The 14,558-nt window shown below is 50.3% G+C and overlaps 1 protein-coding gene across 1 annotated transcript; it reads left to right on the top strand.

Moving 5' to 3' along the window:
- Window positions 1-820: 820 nt before the first annotated feature.
- Window positions 821-4,998, top strand: DLX6 (distal-less homeobox 6). The gene is made up of 3 exons (XM_045865142.2): window positions 821-1,247; window positions 2,523-2,716; window positions 4,581-4,998. Exons 1-3 carry the CDS (start codon window positions 821-823, stop codon window positions 4,830-4,832), a joined length of 873 nt encoding a protein of 290 aa, XP_045721098.2. The 3' UTR covers window positions 4,833-4,998.
- Window positions 4,999-14,558: the final 9,560 nt, after the last annotated feature.

Genomic DNA, 14,558 nt, shown 5'->3' with positions numbered 1-14,558 from the left:
TGGAGAGGAGGTCAAGGGAGGGGGGCCTCGCTTTAAATGCAGAGGGCACTGCTTCTGAGAACAGGCAGCCTGCTGGGGTGCAAGGGGACTGAGAGAGAGCGGCCTCCGGCCGGGCTGTTCCAAGGCTGCGGTACTGGGACCTGAGGCTCCGGGTTCGGGGGCGCGATCTGCGGCGGGAGGCGTCGGCGGCCCGCCGGGCGGAGGCACCTCCCTCCCCGGCAGCCCTGCGCGCGGAGCCGCGCGGCCCCCGGTTGCAGCTCGAGGCTGGGATTGGAGTTGCCGAAGGTAGGCGAAGAACTCCGCGAGCCGCGCGCACACCAGTAGAAGCCGTGCGCCTGTGACGTCAGCGGGCGACTGACCAATGGGGAGGCGCTGCCCTTTGGAGACAAACCATTCGACTCGTGGCGTCTGCATCAAGTCTGAAAGCAGACGCGCAACTTTCGCAGAATCCACCTTAAAATCTCTGCCTTAAACTGCACCAGCCCCCAAAAAATCCAAGGGGGGAAAGAAGGGGGGGAGAGCAGATTCCCCCCTCCCCCCTCTCCTCTCCCATCCCTCCCCCTTCCTCCTCCCTTTGAGTTAACAAGGCCCTGCTCACTATATCTCTTTATATTAAAAAATATATATATTAGAGAAGAGCGAGGGAGAGGGCGAACAACCTCCACCCCCTCTTTTAAAATTTTTTATTTATTATTATTATTATTTTTTTTGCAAGAATCCCAAGAGCTAAGGTGGCTGCAGAGGGGACAGCGGCGCGAGCCAAGTGGGGGGAGGGTGGAGGAAACCCGGGAGAAGGCTTTCTCCAGCCCCCAAAGTTTTGATGATGACCATGACTACGATGGCTGACGGCTTGGAAGGCCAGGACTCGTCCAAATCCGCCTTCATGGAGTTCGGGCAGCAGCAGCAGCAGCAGCAGCAGCAGCAGCAGCAGCAGCAACAGCAGCCGCCGCCGCCGCCGCCGCCGCCGCCACAGCCGCACTCGCAGCAGAGCTCCCCGGCCATGGCAGGCGCGCATTACCCTCTGCACTGCCTGCACTCGGCGGCGGCGGCGGCGGCGGCGGCCGGCTCGCACCACCACCACCACCAGCACCACCACCACGGCTCGCCCTACGCGTCGGGCGGCGGCAACTCCTACAACCACCGCTCGCTCGCCGCCTACCCGTACATGAGCCACTCGCAGCACAGCCCTTACCTCCAGTCCTACCACAACAGCAGCGCGGCCGCCCAGACGCGAGGGGACGACACAGGTGAGAGGCCGCTGGGGCAGCTCGCTTCTCCCGCCTCCCGCCTCCCCGGCTGCCCCCCACCCCGCCCGCCCCGCGCACTTCCTCGCCGCCCGGGCCTCCGCCGGCCCCCTCCCCCAGGCGGCCCGGCGCGCCCCCGGCCAGGCCTCGTGCGCGCCCGCTCGCCTGGCGCCTGCCTGCCGGCCTCCGCCCAGCCGGGCCCCTTCTCGCCGCCGCCGACCCTCGGCTTCCTCGCGGCGCGGCCCGCCTCGCTCGCTGGTCTGCGGCGCGCCACTCGAGCCGCGCCTCCGGCTCCGCGCTGGCTTCGCTCTACGAGTTGGTACGCACTGCGCGCCCCGGCTCGCTGGGTCTGTGCGCCCTTAGCCTCCCTCCTCCCCTCCGGGCTGTGACCGGCGTTCGGCAGGACTGGGGACATTTTGGGCCGGAACTGGGGAGCGTGTTTTGCTCCCCAACACAGTTTGGGCGGCCAGTGGCCTACTTTGCGGGTGGCGCTCGGTGCGCTTCGGTGACCCGAAGGGAAGCTGACGTTGCCTCTAGCTCTCGTTAAGCTGGTGACAATTGGGCTCTTTGCTGCGGGCTTTTAGATGTCCCCCACCCCCCACCCCTGACCAGGCCCCCCTCCCTCTGGGTTTTCGATCCAGTGTTGGCTGCGCCTTTGTTCCCAGAGGCGAAGCAAAGGGCCGCGGGCGGACGGTTCTCAGCCCCCGAGGGGTTCAAAGTTGCCAGGCGATGCTCAGCCCGTTCCCGAGCTGGTCTGAGCGGCTGGTTGTGTTTTGTTTGGGGTTTCGGTCCCTCTCAGCAGAATCATTTCGAACACGCCGAGGGTCTTGATGCACCGGGCTTGAGGCTAGTGACATCAAGTCAACTGGCCGCATCAACATCAGGGTGGTTCACGCACAGCCTAAGGCACTGTAAAGCCAGGCCGAGGGCCCCCAGCTGTGCGGCGAGGGCAAACGCCCCGCAGCGCCGCGCGCCACCGAGAGCGGCCGGCGCCGCCTCCGCTGCGGCAGAGCGAGGCTGTTGGCCCCGGGGTCCAGGGCGCTCCCGCGGTCCAGTCCCCGCACTTTATTAGGGCCGGAGTTAGGGTCGGGAAGACGCTTTCGCCCCCACAGGAAGCACCTGGGCACTGTGAACCCAGAGAGGTCAGGGTGGCGTGGGGACGCTTTGAAGAAATCCTTTCTGGGCTTTGGGGAGACCCAGCGCAGGCCAGGCCAAGCTCCGGGAGGCTGCGGCAGTGGGCCTCACGGGTGACTGCTCCTCTCTATTTTCTGCTTGCAGATCAACAAAAAACCACAGTGATTGAAAACGGGGAAATCCGGTTCAATGGAAAAGGGAAAAAGATTCGGAAGCCTCGGACCATTTATTCCAGCCTGCAGCTCCAGGCTTTAAACCATCGCTTTCAGCAAACTCAGTACCTGGCCCTTCCAGAGAGAGCTGAACTGGCAGCTTCCTTAGGACTGACACAAACACAGGTAATTCCCGAGAAGCCCAGGTATCCCTGAAGTGCTGACCCTGCTTACAGATCGGGCAGGGAATGCATCAGGAGGAATTCTGGGCCTAGTCAACTAAAGACGGAAGGAGCTTACTGACAAATCCCTTTGCTCCATTACGCACTTTCCGGGACAACACGGTTTGGAATAAGTGACCTGGTATTCAATGCTGGATTGGATTTGCACATCCTCCCAACCCTCGGCGACCCCACCCCAGCCTAGTGTCCTTTGGTGACCAAACTCATAAATTAATCGAGGCCTATTCCAGAGCAGAACAACAAGAAAGAGAACAAACATGTAGGAAGAAAAGATGTTCAGGCCAGGAGGCAGAATAAGACCTATGTTTCTTAAGGATCCATTTGTGGGTCCTGGGACTTAATAAGGATTTCAACTCATTGACATAGAATTATGAGATGAAATGTTGGGGGGGGGGGCAGCCGATGGGTATAGGCTCCAAGAAGATTTAGTAAAGGGACCAAGGTGCAAACTATCCGTCATAGGATAGGTGAGTTGGCTTTTTCTGAAGATAGCCCTGTGCTCAATGTTTTAAATCATCCTGGGGGACTGGCTGGTGCAGGCTGAGGTACGTCCCTGGAGTACAGGACTTGGGAGCAATGGCAGAGTTGGAGATCAAAGAAGAATGCTCACCAAATTACAGCAGGTGAAGCCTCAGTTAAGTACAGTTGCTGAATTCTCCTGTCCCACTAATTTGAAAGACATATGGGGCATTTTAGACTTCACAGGAAGGGGCTTAAGTAGGTATATTAGGACCCTGGTCATAAAGCCAGGCTGCAATCACCTGTGGTTTTTGTCCTTGTCAATTAACTTAGCTGCATGGGTTGGTAGGCCTCATGTGAGGTGGATGATCTTCAGCATGGGGACTCCAGGGTTTACGAGACTCTTGCTGGTAGGTGATTGTGTGGTGCCTGAGAACGGATGCCCCTTAAGCTCTTCTTTTCAATTCAGCTTGCTTTCTCTTGCCATATTGCCACTGGAAATATTTGGGGTTTGATGTGAATGGATTCCTGCTACTCAGTAACTTGTATTCTTCTTGGAAAAGCAGCTTCGTATGGCTAAGGAATTTTAAAGGTGAAAGAAGCGGCACCATAGAATTTCCTTCTTCAAATAAAGTCGATCTGGGATGTTAGCTTAGATATGCTCCCATCCCAGAGTCCTGATTCGCATTTAATTTTCAGGAGCCCTTTGACTTTTAGCTACTGCACTAACAATCATGTCAGGATTATTGACCACAATTTGACTAAAGCAACATACAAAGTAGGGAAGTAGGGAGGCATCATCCCTATTCCCTACAGGACTATGAGGCTATATTTCCTTCAGGAGACAGATGCTCCATGCATGTGCAATATATGCAGAGGTATATTCAAGGCATTTGGTTATAAATGTACAGGCTTTTCTCTGTTCACAGCCATTTGCTCACTGTACATGCATAGAGATGCCAGGTTTGGGGGTTAGTAAATACAAAAAGAGACTATCAGAGGAAGTGTGTTCAACTGGCTTTCACCTGCAAAGTTCTCTGTTTAAAGATCCCCCTTCTGACTTTAAACCTGGCTATCTTATTCGCCTTCCTTCTTATTTATACTGCTGTTTTAAACCCAGGCTTGCATCCAACTGAAGAAAGAGTTGCAACGACTTCAGGTATCCAGACAAGATACCTGGTAAATTGGGTCAGGGTGGGGGACAGGAGGCTAGAAAGAGCTGGAGGAAGGCGGGGAGTTGGCATTTGCGGTTTTGTTTTGTTCTTTGGATATTGCTTCCAGAGCCTCGAATAGAGGCACTGGCTCGATGTTTTTCCACGCCTAATGATCACTGCTGCATTTCGTTCCAGGTGAAGATATGGTTTCAGAACAAACGCTCTAAGTTTAAGAAATTGCTGAAGCAGGGCAGTAACCCGCATGAGAGCGACCCTCTCCCGGGCTCAGCGGCCCTGTCGCCGCGTTCGCCGGCGCTGCCTCCAGTGTGGGACGTTTCTGCCTCAGCTAAGGGCGTCAGTATGCCCCCCAACAGCTACATGCCCGGCTATTCGCATTGGTACTCCTCTCCACACCAGGACACGATGCAGAGACCGCAGATGATGTGAGTTGTCTGGGGGAAATTGATACCCTAGGGAAACGTCTGAACAAGGCAAGGAGTCATGCAGGACCTGCTTGCATCTGCCAAACCCAGCCAAAGGAGCAGGCTCCGGAGAACTCTTCCGGGTAGCAAGACAGTCTGGGCGCTTGCTCGCTCTCTTGCTCTCTCTCTCTCTCCTCTCCTCTTTCTTTTCTTTTTTTTTTTTCTTTTCCTTCCCTCATCTGCTTTTTCCTTTGAGCAGCCTCAGTAACTGATCTTGCATTCTAGGGAGAGAGCCAGAGAGAGAGAGACAGAGACTGGTTTCTATGCCAGCGCTCCTGAAACCCCTCACTGCAAGGACATTTTCCCTTACCCTTTGGGATCCAGGCTCTGAGCCTCCTCTTCTCTTTGGGAGTATCCATCAAAACGACTTTTTTTAACAGACATTTCCCCCACCAGAAGAATCTGCGCAAACATGGCAGCGTTTTTACTTGTTTAATGAGCTTAAGACATTACATGATGAAAAAGAAGCATTTTGGGCTCCTGCATTTTTATTTACCAATCCCAGACTGACAAAAAAAGAAAAAGAAAAAAAAAAAAAAACAAGAAAATGAAAAGAGAAAGCAAGCAAAAGAAAAAACCCTCACATAACAGTCCTCTAAAGAAAAAGGAAAAATCAACTGTAAGATTAGAACATTGCCACAAAGGGAACGCTGCATGTTTTATCAAAATGCAATGAGCAAGAATGATGATGTTTAAAAACAACAACAACAACAAAACCAAACCACTCTTTCCCTACCCCACCCCCAAACCCTGAACTGGAATCAGGAAAGACAGAAGAAACAACCAAAATCACCATTCTATTGCTTTGATACCTTTACTAGGTGAATTGGTGGCATTCACTAAGCTAATAGGGACGTTTATATTGAGAAACATTTCTGTATATATTGTTGAATTTTAGTTGTACATATACTTTGTATGGTTTTGTCTTCTTTCATATATGGAGTAAAAGCCACAAAATGCTGGGAGTGTCCTGTATATTTCTCTCTGTGTGTCTCTATCTCACCACCCCCTCCTCCTTCCCTCCCAGTATATTTTCTATCACTCTTAAAGAATTCCTATTTCCTAATATGGGAAGCCCTATATATAAACATCAAGTGCCTGCAAAGATATCTGTTTGCAGCACAAGCCTTTGTCTTAAAGTACTCTAACATTAAACATGGATGTTTTCTCAGCTTCCTCTAATATTATATTTTTATTGTAATTTCTATACATTTATTTATTTTAAAAAAAACATTAGAATGATCTATCCCCAGGTTAACCTCTAGACATCCAGTAGTTCCCAGTGCTGAAACCGAGTGTTCTCCTTTTCCTTTCCTCAGCCAAAATAATACAGCTGTATTTGTCTTTGTTTGGAAGCAGTTTTTTTTTTTTTAAACAAGAGAAAAGAATACAAGAAAAAACACACAAAGTAAATGCACAATTATAACTACTTAATGTTTACACCTTTTGCGAGCTAGCTAGGTAGGAAAATGCATGATCCTGGATGAAATACATCCTTCCGATCTTGTGGAAAGCACAGAAATAATGAAAATGAAAAGCCCTTTCGTCATACAAGCAGGAAGCCCCATACTGCGAGAATTAATGGCTACAGACCTGGGCATCCTTCAAATTATGAACCTTGAAACCACTGAGCCATTTATCAGAAGTCAATAGAGATACTCAGAGTGCTCCATATAATGACAGCGACATACAGTCGTGCAAAAGGACAGTCACTATAATTAGACACAAAGCAAAGACTACTTACCAATATACCCGTTCCTTTTTTTGTTGAGCAACTTCCACGCTCAGTCAGTCTCAGAATGGTTTAAAACCGATCAGTCTTGTCATTTTCTAGCATTCGCATTGTTACATTAGGAAAAATGTTTTCTTTTCTTTTTTCCCCCTTCCTACTGTGAAACTTTGGGTTCGTAGCTCCCCAGGATCAATTCTGAACAAAGCCTCCAGCTGCAGTGCCATCCAATTTGAAGCAGACATTGGGGACAATTTAAGGTTTTTATCCACAAGAAGGTTTTTTTCCATTCTCTTAAATGCAGCCATAATTAGAGTAATTTTTCATGTAGCCCGCTGATTACAGCGTTTTTACCGTCAAAGATAATTACCTGTAATTTTCTTCCACTTTTAATACTAAAAAGCCATCTTTATTTAGATTCAGGAACAGGAAAGGCGAAACAAAAGAGGGAAATTATTCTGTTATTCATACACAAATTGCAGAGACGTAGGACCTAAAATTGAAAATTAACCAAAATTATAATGCTGAAAAGAATGGAAGAGGCTGCAGAAGTACAGCTGGTAGTGGGGCTTTGCTGAATTATTCAAATTACGTTAGAGAAAAAGCTACCATACATCGAAACCAACACTAATTTTTCTTAAAAAAAAAAAAAAAATCTACCAGACGCATGCCAAACCACTGTGAGTGCATGGAATTCTGAAACCCAGCAAATGCATTTTAACACATTGGAGGTGTTGTCATGATGCGCCTACAACGATCTCTCTATCTCTTAACTTGGGTTTAATTAAACAAGAAATTCTGCAAAGGGGTCCTCCCAAGAACTATCCTTGGAACTGGGCTTCCCCTGGGTCCTCTGAATCTAAAGGGTTAACATCTTCGCTTTTTAGAAAGTATTGACCCCATAGTAAACTGATAAGAGAGAGAGAGAGAGATTGAGAGAGGGAGAGAGACTGGTAGGAGGGGCGTGGGTAAAAGGCATCGCCCAGTTGCGGTGCCTACAACGCCTCCTCACGTTCGAACTTCCCCGGAGTTGGCGTTCTAGAGCCTCGTTCTGACCGTATTTTCCAGGTAAAAAAAGAACGAGAGAACAATAGCTGCGGGGGTGAGGGGAAGGGGGGAAATTTCTTCTCGGCGTCAATAAGCATCTCATTATCTTTTGACACAATTTAGTCCAAAGGTTTCCGCCGCCAGAGAAAGGCCTTTCTGTACAGGGGTGAGGGAGCCAGAGACTTCTCAGGATCCTGCAACTTAACATCTCTAGGTGCTTCCAGTGTCTACAAGGGTCAGGAAACAGCGTCATCTATAGATAGAACAGCACCGCTTCTTGCGAGAGTCTTCCTTGGTGCGTTCCTAAATCGGACTGGCTCCTGGGCTCCACAGCTCCGTTCTGTGTCTCAGCCAATCATGCCCCTCCAACCCCAAGGTCGCAGCGTTCGGGCCCCGCGGGCAATAGCTGTACGAACCGCATCCCGCCCCTCCCCCTCCTTCCCTCCCCCATCAGCTGGAGGCAAAGGCCTAGCAAAGCAACCCTGAAGGGTTTCAGGGGCCAGTTATTCCGGAAACTTTCTCCCAAGTGGAGGAAAATGTCGACGGGGCTATGCAGTCGAGAGATGCAGACTACACCTGCCTGCCGTTGCAAATGCCCGCCTACCTGTGATACTAAAGGAGCGTTGTGCCGAGCTCCGTTTGCTCTCTCGATGCCCCACAACTTAAAATCATCGGTACATGTAAAGATCTTAAATTCGCCTAGGACTAGCTTTGAGTAACAATTTCCAAACAGATTTTAGCTTGGAATCTCCAGCCGGCTCCCTCCACACCTTACAGAAACCTGGTCTTTTTCGCAGTCTCCAGTCACAAGCTGCACCAAGTACATCAATAGCACAGAAAGCAAAAAAGACATACCGAGTTCTTAAGGATCCCAACCTCACCCGAATCCTTTTACTCACCAGAACGACAACGCTTTTACTGTTAAAGGGGGATAAAAGGTCAGAATTGAAAAATCTATAAAGCAAAGTTGCAGTCTATAATAAATCACAACAGCAACACATATAGCTTGGAAAGTGTGAGAAGAGAAATATGAACTGTGCCTTGAAGTATGGAAGAAATAAAAACTTACCACCAGTGAATATCTCTTAAGCAATGATCAGGGTCTAGAAATCTATACTGAACAGAAGCAGAGGAGAATATTTGTCTGAGTCTCAGGGCAGAAGCTCTTTCTCTATATTCTTGGTTGAGTGAGCACATCCAGGTGTGAAATTGTTTGCACACCCCAGCACCTCTTATATTGCCAGCAAAATTAGCTGTTATTACTGTCACTGTTTAGTGATGGTTAGCGTGATACAAAAAAAAAAAAAAAAAAAAACTGCTGTAATCAAGACCTGGCGCATCTTTGCAAATTACAGATAATTGTAAACGTCCAGATTATGATAATAGCATCCTAATCCAGCCTGCAATATAATTATTACAGAGTGTTACATCTGAAACTGTCCAGTAGGGCTAATTCAGCCATTATTTAGACCCTATTTTTGCACTGCAAATGGGTTGCTGAGTTGAAAATGTACGATTGTAATTTCACAGGGCACTCAATGAGTAATGGTATAGGAAGAGGAAAATACAAAAGTGAAATGTGAACAGTAGCGATCAAATCAAACCCTGAAGGACAAAAGACTGTTTGATTCATATGGAAAAAGAAGAGCGGGAATTAAGAAAATAGCAAATCAGTGGTCTGAAGTATTAAGTGTACAAATCTCCAATATGTGTAGGGCTGATGTGTTTGCAAGGGCTGCTGCATGTGCTTCTGCCTGGAGTCTGAAATAATTTTTCTCTTTTTCTTTCTTTCTTTCTTTCTTTCTTTCTTTCTTTCTTTCTTTCTTTCTTTCTTTCTCTTTCTTTCTTTCTTTCCCTTTCTTTCTTTCTTTCTTTCTTTCTTTCTTTCTTTCTTTCTTTCTTTCTTTCTTTCTTTCTTTCTTTCTTTCTTTCTTTCTTTCTTTCTTTCTTTCTTTCTTCTTTCCTTCTTTCCTTTCTATGCCTCCTATCTTTGTTTTCCCTCTCTGCTAACGCATTTCCTTGCTTAGAAAAGAAAAGTGCCCTTCCCCCAAGCAAAGAACATTTGACAGTTTCACCATTGTTTCCACCAAGGCTGCCTCAGAGTGTGCCTGTCACTTGTTTATGAACATTTGTTTAAATGAGTTTGCAATCTCTCTTGTCATCAGAGCAAAATGCCCTGGGTGCTTGTAAGTGTTCCTGAGCTCCATCTCCATTCTCTTTCACAGCGAACAAGTCATTGAGAGTCCTGAAGGATATTAGCCGAAAACGTATTAATTGCTGCTAATTAAATAAAGCCGGCTGGGAAGCTGTCTCCTCCACTCGGCTAGGCTGACTATTGGCTTTAATCCTATCATTAACTTTTATTAATTAACACCCCGCATATAAACTAGTCCAGCTGCTTCTATTGCTATAAGTCACTGATGTGTTTCTTTCTAGATTCCAGAAAGTCCAGTATTTTTGATAAAGGACTGTTTCTGCTCCCAGACATGGTTGTAAAAGAGCAAGGTCAGTCTCTTTAAAATATGGAAGGACCCTAAAGAAAGGGAGTCAGAGTTAGAGCAAGAGTCTGGAGGGAGGCTGGGGTACTCTGCTGGTCCCAGAGAGAAAGTGAACCTTGGGTTCTAGCTGTTGCTTCCAGGAGGGTTAGCCCTGCCCTGGCTGAAATTTTTGGAATCTAGTTCTGGTTCCTGGTGTGTGTGTGTGGGGGGGGGGGGGTGTCCTGGTCAGATACCTAAAACCCTTATATCCCCAGACCTCAATTTTCCACCATGACTACAGAGAATTTCCTGGGCATCTTTTTCAGGCTCAGAACAGTATGTGATGATTCTCCCTTCTCCCAACACCTCATAGACCTGGGAGCTGCCCAACCAGGGCCATCCCGCAAGGTGGCAAGCAGGCTTCCTGGCTCCTATGACTTTAAGGGCAATAATGAAATGTTCCCTGTTTAGTGATCCCTGTTTATAGATGAAAGTTGAGTCCATATCCTGCCTCTTCGCCGACCCCTATATCCCACCTTGCAAGTGGTTAAGTGGCAGAAATAGTCCTTGGATGACAGTAAGCTTCCAGTGGCAGATTTCTGTCTTCTCACCTTTGCAAGAAAAAAAGAGTGTTAAAAAAAAAAAAAATCATAGCTTGGGAACTGTTTATTGCCCTTCACCCCCACCCACTTCTTTTTTTAAGAAAATACACTAGACTGTGTATGGTGGAGATAGAATCATTACTGAAACTTGGAGGGTGTGTGTGTGTGTGTGTGTGTGTGTGTGTATGTAATGATGTTATAAAGCCGTTTTTTTCCTTCCTGTGGGAAAGGTCGAAACGTGTGGTATTTCACGGTTCTATATAAATCTTGGTTTAGCATGTGGAACAGACTCAATGATACATGCACTTTTGGCAGAGACTCCTCCGGACCCCCCTAAATCAGAAGTAAATACGAAGTCCCAACGAACAAAAGAACAGAAACATTAATTGCTGCAAAACAAGACTCTCATCTCCTTTAAAAACAGATTCATGTAAATTCCCCTGGTTCCTATCTTCACTGTTAGAGCTCGACCTATAAAACAGGTTATTGCATTTCAGCTGGCAACCCTGGATGATTGAAGGGGAAGGCTCCCCCCGCCCCTCCGCAGTAGATGCTATGTATACTTTCTGCCCTGTACAACAGGGGGACCTAAAGCTTGTCAGATGCCAAAAAACGCGCAGGTGGGGCGGGGGGTGGGTGGTGGTGTGGCAGGGCTGCGTAGAAAAATCTTTAGCCAATCCCACATGTGCTACCGCTATTTGGGCTGTTTTCGAGGCCCAGAGTTCGCTGTGCGTCTGAAAAAAACGGGTACAGTATGCAAGGACCGAAGGCAACCTGGGACCGAGAGCGGAGGGCGGGAGCGAGCCACAGCGCCCCCTCCCCAACCTCACGCGAGGCGGAAACCTCCACCCAGCCGCTGTGGGAGGGGGGATGCTTAAGGCTGGAGGAGGGGGTTGACCGCAGGCGGATCCGCCGTCGTGGCGCGCTTCCCAGAGGTGCCGGAGGGCGTCTGTCCTCAGGGCGTGCCTCTGGAGAGGGCTGGAGAGCTCCGGGTTGGCGAGATCCCAGTGGCCAGTGGGAGGCGCGCGATCCAAGGGCTTGCGGGGATGAGGCGGGGAGGGTGGTGGTTGGGTAGCCCTAAAGGTCCTCTCCTCGAATAGAAGGGAGCGCTGACGGAGGGCGGGGGGTCAGGGGGCAATGTTCCAGGAGGCATCCCTTGAGCTTCGGGCGGGGGAGTTGAGGAGAGCCAGTGGTGTCAGGCCGGAGTAAGCTGTTGGGCGCGCCGGGAGGAGGCGAGCACCGCCAGGCCTTGGCGCGCTGTGGGCGACTCCCGGGACGGGGCGGCCAGGACGCCGCGAGCCGTGGGGCGTCCGGTGGGATCAAAGGAGCCAAGGGAGGCCAGCCGGCGCGTCTGGGATTGTGGGACACGGGGCGGGAGAGAAAAGATTGGTATGGGCGGGGAGATCCTGGCCTGGCCGATGTCCCCAGAAGGGGGTGTGTGCGTGGGTTTGGTGTGCGGGTCAACACGCTCCTGCCCGAGGCCGAGACCTGGGCGGATCTGAGTGTGGGTTGACAGGCTCCCGGGTGGGTGCCCCAACGGGACGGAGGGAGGGAGAGAGAGAGAGAGAGGTCTGCGGGTTCCTCTGTGTGTGTGTCTCAGGCCCTGTGGCTCAGCACTGGAGCCGCCTGGCACCCACAGGAATGCGGCTTCTCTCGGCTCCCCAGGCCGCCCCCTGTTCCACAAGGAGGTGGCCGCCAGGAAAAAAAAAGGGGGGAAAAAGGGCAGAAATCTGCCTAACCCAACACGAGCTTCAAACAAAGACCAGTTTATCTGATCTTTTACAGGAGGGCCCAGGAGGCGGGCAGGGCACCAAGGAATCGCACCGGCTCTGCGGGCAAGCCCCGGACCTCCTGGGCTTTGTGAGGAGGTCTGAAAATAGGGTAGAGGCTTGGGAGTATGGTGGGGGATGGTGAAGAGGCCCACGGTAAAGAAAATTAAGTTTTGGGGTGGGCTTAACGTCTTGGAAACACTAGATTGAAAGCTAGGCAAGTGGGGACCGGAAGGGGCAAACAGAGACCCAGCAGAGTGGTGTCAGACAGACTGCAAATATGCTGGGGAGTAGTACACGTTTATATTAGATACACGAATAAATAATGGAGAGAAAGAGGGAAGGTGGGAGGAAGGGCAAGGGAGAGAAACATCACACAGATATTTTTAGACTTTGCTGAAGATCTGTTATTTTTACATCTTTGGGCGCAGGACTGCAGGGAGTTAAATTCTCCTGGGAGAATCCCCATGGTGCCAGGGAAAACCCGCTGCAGAATGGTTTGCCAGAATATTTTTGTCCAGGGCTCTCAGACCAAGTTAAAAAACAACAACAACAACAAAAAACCAAAAAACCGCGCGAGAGAAGAGACCATTGCGAGGGGAAGAAGTGAGGTTAGCACAAGCAAAGGAATCCTGAAACCGAGTCTGTCCGCGCGGCGTGATGACTAGTGTCCTTAACAACAGGCAGCGCCAAGGCTGGGGGTGGGAAGGGCGGTCATGAAAGAAGAGCGTCTCTCCTTTCCCGGTAAAAATCCGAACTCGCCCTTCCTTCAGCTGGACCGCGTCCGGTGACTGGGGGTGGTAGAGAAGGGATCCCCTTTTCAAAGCCAGGAATGGAGGTGGGGAGATGACAGGGACGGCTGGAAAAATATCTGCCCTCTGCGTGTGCAGAAAGGTAAAGAACACGTTCCAAGCGCATTCCTGCAACTCTCAGGCGGCCAGGGGATGGGAAATGTTAGAGGCGTCCAGTGGGTGCGCCCCCGCCAGCTCTCCAAACGCGCAGCGGGGGGCGCAGGGTGTCTCGAAGCCGGATTCCCCAGATACAAAGCGCTGGCTTCAGTCGGTGTAAAGGAAACTCCCCAAATCTTTACAAGCGAAGAAAGAAAAGCAGAAAGGAGATCCCTCCACCTTTCCCCTACGGTCTTCCCATTCTGTCAGTGCAAAAAAATAAAAAAATAAAAAAAATTGGGGGGTTCGCATGGCTTGTCTCGGAGCGCGTCGCACCCGGAACTTCTTGCGAGAAAGGAGGGGCTGGAGGTGAACCGAGAAGAGGAAAGCTGCGACCGGAGAAACGGCCGCTTGCGCTTGGCGCGGGGGTGGGGGGGGGGGTGGGGGAGGTGGGGAGGAGGGGTCCACAGCCCAGGCCCGACCGTGTGCTGCCCCGGGGCCTGGCAGGGTGCGCCAAGGACCAGAGAAATCCTTCCCCACCCCCCCGCCACCCCCCCCCCGCCCCCCAGGCCCAAGCCTTTAGGAGCGGGCTGGCTAGAAAGGAAGGGAATCGGGAGAATGGGGAGGAGGGGAAGGGAGAGGGAGAGAGGAGAAAGAGCGAACACACTGGTAAATTCCCCTCCGGGCACGCAGCGTGTCTTTTCAGGTCTAGTTTCCCAACCCTGGAAGAACCTTCTCAGAAATCCTCAGATGACAGGATGTAATTTTTTATGTGCTAATCTCCAATTCCCCCCCAACTTAAGAAGACTCTTTTGTCACATTTATTGCTGCCGACTTCCTAGCTGTAAAATATATCTCACGCATCTTGTAATTTCCAACATAGGATTTCCCTTGGTGTCCCAAGGAAACAGAGTCAGGTGCACTAAACGACAATCAAACAGATGCCCACAAGTCAGGCCCGAGAGCGTAGCTCTGGACCAGGCTGTAGCTCTGGTCACAGTGTTGATATCTCTGTGCAGGGGCGCAGGGAGAAGGATGGGACATAGGCCAAGGTTGCTGCAAGTCCTTCCTCTCTGCCCCAGAGAAGGCTTCACAAAGCAGAGATCCCTACAAACATTCAATTTCCCATCCTTTGGAACCACTTTGCCACTCTTTTAGGTAAAAGCAAAGCAGAAAGACC

Source organism: Mirounga angustirostris, unplaced genomic scaffold (genome assembly GCF_029215605.1).
Source record: "Mirounga angustirostris isolate CCGP_5_RB_7025 unplaced genomic scaffold, mMirAng1.0.hap1 SCAF_12, whole genome shotgun sequence".
Classification (NCBI taxonomy): Eukaryota; Metazoa; Chordata; class Mammalia; order Carnivora; family Phocidae; genus Mirounga; species Mirounga angustirostris.
The sequence above is the reverse complement of the archived record's forward strand: the minus strand, read 5'-3'. Positions and strand labels throughout refer to the sequence as shown.